Source organism: Teleopsis dalmanni, chromosome 2 (assembly GCF_002237135.1).
Source record: "Teleopsis dalmanni isolate 2A chromosome 2, ASM223713v2, whole genome shotgun sequence".
NCBI classification, from domain to species: Eukaryota; Metazoa; Arthropoda; class Insecta; order Diptera; family Diopsidae; genus Teleopsis; species Teleopsis dalmanni.
In genome coordinates, this window is record NC_051847.1 from 237739051 (window position 1) to 237742911 (window position 3861).

At 25.3% G+C, this 3861-nt stretch overlaps 1 protein-coding gene across 1 annotated transcript; it reads right to left on the reverse strand.

Moving 5' to 3' along the window:
- Positions 1-989, reverse strand: LOC119682572 (the record flags this gene model as incomplete). Its single annotated transcript, XM_038096043.1, is given in 1 exon segment — positions 1-989. A coding segment is annotated over 1 exon segment (486 nt), but the record flags the coding sequence as incomplete, so codon positions are not given.
- Positions 990-3861: the final 2872 nt, after the last annotated feature.

A 3861-nucleotide genomic window follows, 5' to 3' on the forward strand; every position in this document is an offset into this window, starting at 1 on the left:
TGCACCACAGCTGTTGATTTTTGATTTTCAGACAGCATAGTTGAATTTTCAAAATTAAAACGGGGATCAAGATAAAGCGCGACTTGGAATGCATCACTATCCATAAATATTTGTTTCCTTTTTTGCATTGATTCATGTAAATGTGATGCGTATGGTGTTTTTGTTACTAATTCCTCTAACTCTATCTCGCCACATAACCAATCTCTATAAAAATCACCAATTACGTACTGCTCTATTTGCATATGTTTAGTACAAATAGCCAATGGGGTAAAGGCAGTTACAAAATTTACAACGAAATCCCAAGATATATCTGGAATTTCAGACTTTTCAAAATATATAGTGCTTCTATTATCTCTCTCATTTTAAGTAAATTATTCAACATCTCATATGTCGAGTTCCAGCGTGTTGTATTATCTAAAATGGGCATCTGTATATGAATGTCGCCTGCCCTAACAGCTTTTCGTAATTGCTTTACAGCATCTCTGCATTCACTAATTTGTAGTTCACGCAGCGCATCTCACAACAGATAATACCGATGCTAGTATTGCGTGAATATTTTCATCATTATTGCTGCACTCCTCTTGATTAAAGTCCTCGTTTATATGCTCTTCTTGTATGTCTTGGAGTATTTCACTAACTTTCACCATATTTGCTCCATTATCTGTTGTACTGGAATAAATTTGGCAACACTTACCTATAGTGTTGATATATATTTTAAAGTCCTTTATATACTGAATATTTATTCCAAGAATATTTTTATCCATCCGAGTTGCAATGTCTAATTTAAGCGATAACATTTTATTTGTTAATCTCGCCTTAATTATCTCCTGTATTTTTATGCAAGAATTATCAAGCAATGATACAATATTTCTTGAATTCAAATTCGAGCCAAACTTTCTTTCATACGGTTTTAATAACAATTTAAAAAAATCTTCATCATCGAAAATTCTAAAAGGCAAGTTTTTGGAAGTCACTAATCCCACACAACAGTAAATTTTATTTATATTCACAAAAATGTTTTATCATGAAAAAAATGTGTTTTATCTTAAAACACATAAAGAAAGACTTCTTATTATTCGAATTAATGTTATAAAAAAATAAATAAAAATGAAATAAATGTAATCAAAAAGTTCTTTATTTATTTAATTTTATGTATATTTTTGTTAAATATATATATATTTAAATACAATCTTTTCCATTTATTTGATTGATAAAATATTACACAAATGTACTTGAATAAATTTTTCTGCAATAATAAAATTTAAAAAAATTGAAATAGTGTAAGAAATATAAAAAATATTTAGTTCATTTTTAAAAAATTACTTAAAAAAATTTAAATCAAAAAAATGTTAATTTTTTTTTTATTAAAAAAAATTACTTTTTTATAAGTTTTTTTTTAAAAAAATAGCTAATATTAAAGATGAAAGAATTTTAAAAAGTCTCCCTTAAAGACAACTATTCACAACAAATAATTTTCACATTGTATAATATGATATAATTAATATTATATTAAAATAATAATATAATATAATAAAAATATAATTAAATTTAAAGATTATAAACAAAATATTTTTTTTTTGTTTTTACAGATGTCGCATTAGGTATTAATATTTTGTTAATATAAAGAGATTTTTATTTGTTAACTAAGACAATTGTTTTTTATACAATATAATGAATTGTTATATATCAATTGTATTATATGGAATATTCAATATATTCCAATATATTGCCTATAATATAAGAAACACATTGTATTTTAAATATTGATTGAACGGGACTAGTTAAGTTTTTATATATATTAGTTTCAGAACAAACGTAAGGTTGTATGTTTTTATTATTAAAGTGTTTAAAAATGTATCCTAAATATTAAATATTTAATCAAATAGTGTGTTTTTTTTTAATATTTAATATATTTACAAAAATCGAATGTTAAATTGATTTATTACTATTTAGAAAATGAATATATTGTGTAAATATTATAAATAAAATTGTATAAAATAAAACTTATTATTGAACTGTTTATATATTTCTTTTAATAAAGTTGATTTATTTATTTTCAAAATAGTAAAATGCCACAAATATTATAAACAAAACTTGCACAAGTAAGCACTTTCGTATTCTTTAACTAAATTGCGTTTAGTTTTTATTAGTAATGTTCTTTAATAATTTTTCTTTAGTTCTTAATATAATTTAATTTTCAGTACCATTCAATACTACATAATTATTTCAAAATTTTTATGATGTATAAAACCTATTTCGTCCAATGTTGTGGTTTTAGCAGCTTCAGTTTATAAAAATAGTTCTCTAGGTGTAAGAAGAGGCAGATCTTTAATGTATAGGCTGAAGATATTTTATGAATCATAATCCGAAAATCTCAGAAGCTAAAGACTCGATTTTCCATTTTACCCTTTGTAGCTTCTTGTTTTGATGATTTAAGGTTATGATGATATATCTATATTCCATCAAAAAAGAGCATCATCTATCAATATCCTTTCTAAAATGTTTTTGATTTTGAAATAGTGTCTATTTGCGCAAAATTTAACAAACTATTGCTCACTACGTCTAATGCAATCGGCAATTGACAATCTTTCAAAATCACATCCTGTATTTTACCACTGATTTCTGGGTTCGGTTCGATGTAGTTTTTGGATCGCCCTTCAGGCTTTACGATCAAACTATTGCTTTTATGGAATATATTCACCCAATACATTTACCAACTCGGTAGGAATTTTTATTATATTTAATTATTATAAATAAAGCATAAATTTATTAATCAAAACAACACAAATCTACGTTTAAACGGATTATAATTCGTCATTTCCGGGATTAATTTGTATACTAAATTGTGAATATTATCTGATTTAGCTAATAGTACATAGAGATTTATATATAGATATTGCTTTGAGCCGTTACAATAATTATCTTTCGACTCATTTTCTAGTATCTAGTAAGGAACTTTTGTCTTAATTATCTCCGAGGCTCTTAAATTACTTCTATTAATCATCATAGAATCCTTCCTCTATTTTGCAATTTTGTAGATTTTATATTTTTAGGTGCATATTTATTTTTTATGAAAGTAGTTCAAAAAAAAAATTGTATATTATGTATATTAATGCTACGTCACTGTTAAGTTCTTTAGTATAAAATAAATCAAAAATAAATCAATAGGCCACTTGAACCTGTTAAGGTTGAAGCGATCAAATGTTTAGAAATATTCGTTATAATAATTTCTATACAGTAGTAGCGGTGAAACACTTACTGAAGGTAAAATTCCGTAAATTCGCATTATGAAATGCTATATACCGCTATAGCCAATATCTATATGCATGTGTCAGTATTTTTTGGCGAAGAGTTAGTTATAAATAAAGCTTTTAATTTTCTTGTTATATAAAATTTTTTGATTTGCTTGCAAAGTCGAGTTTAATACTAGATTTTAAAGTAGAAAAGTTAATACTATTTTCAAGGACATAGGAGTTACTAGTAATCTTGTTATTTGGTACCATCAAAGAAAATAGAGTATCTAATTATAAATGATCTACTAATGTAGATTTATAACTTGAACTTAGAAGAATTTCAGTGGAATATATTGTAACTAACATGGCTGCCATCTGGAAAGAGAATAAATGTGGCACATTTTATATATGTTCGTAAAGGCTTCAGTGCAAAAATAAAGTCCAAATTGAATTCCAGCTGTTGTAGCAGCATCCAATAACTATTTGAAAGAGTTGGAGAGACATAAAAACGGATTGAAAGATTACTGTATAACAATTAACAGTATTAAATGGTATATTTGGACCTATAATCATATTTTTAACCCTTCTGTAATAAACGTCTGTATATTTCAGGAATGAATGTGTAAAA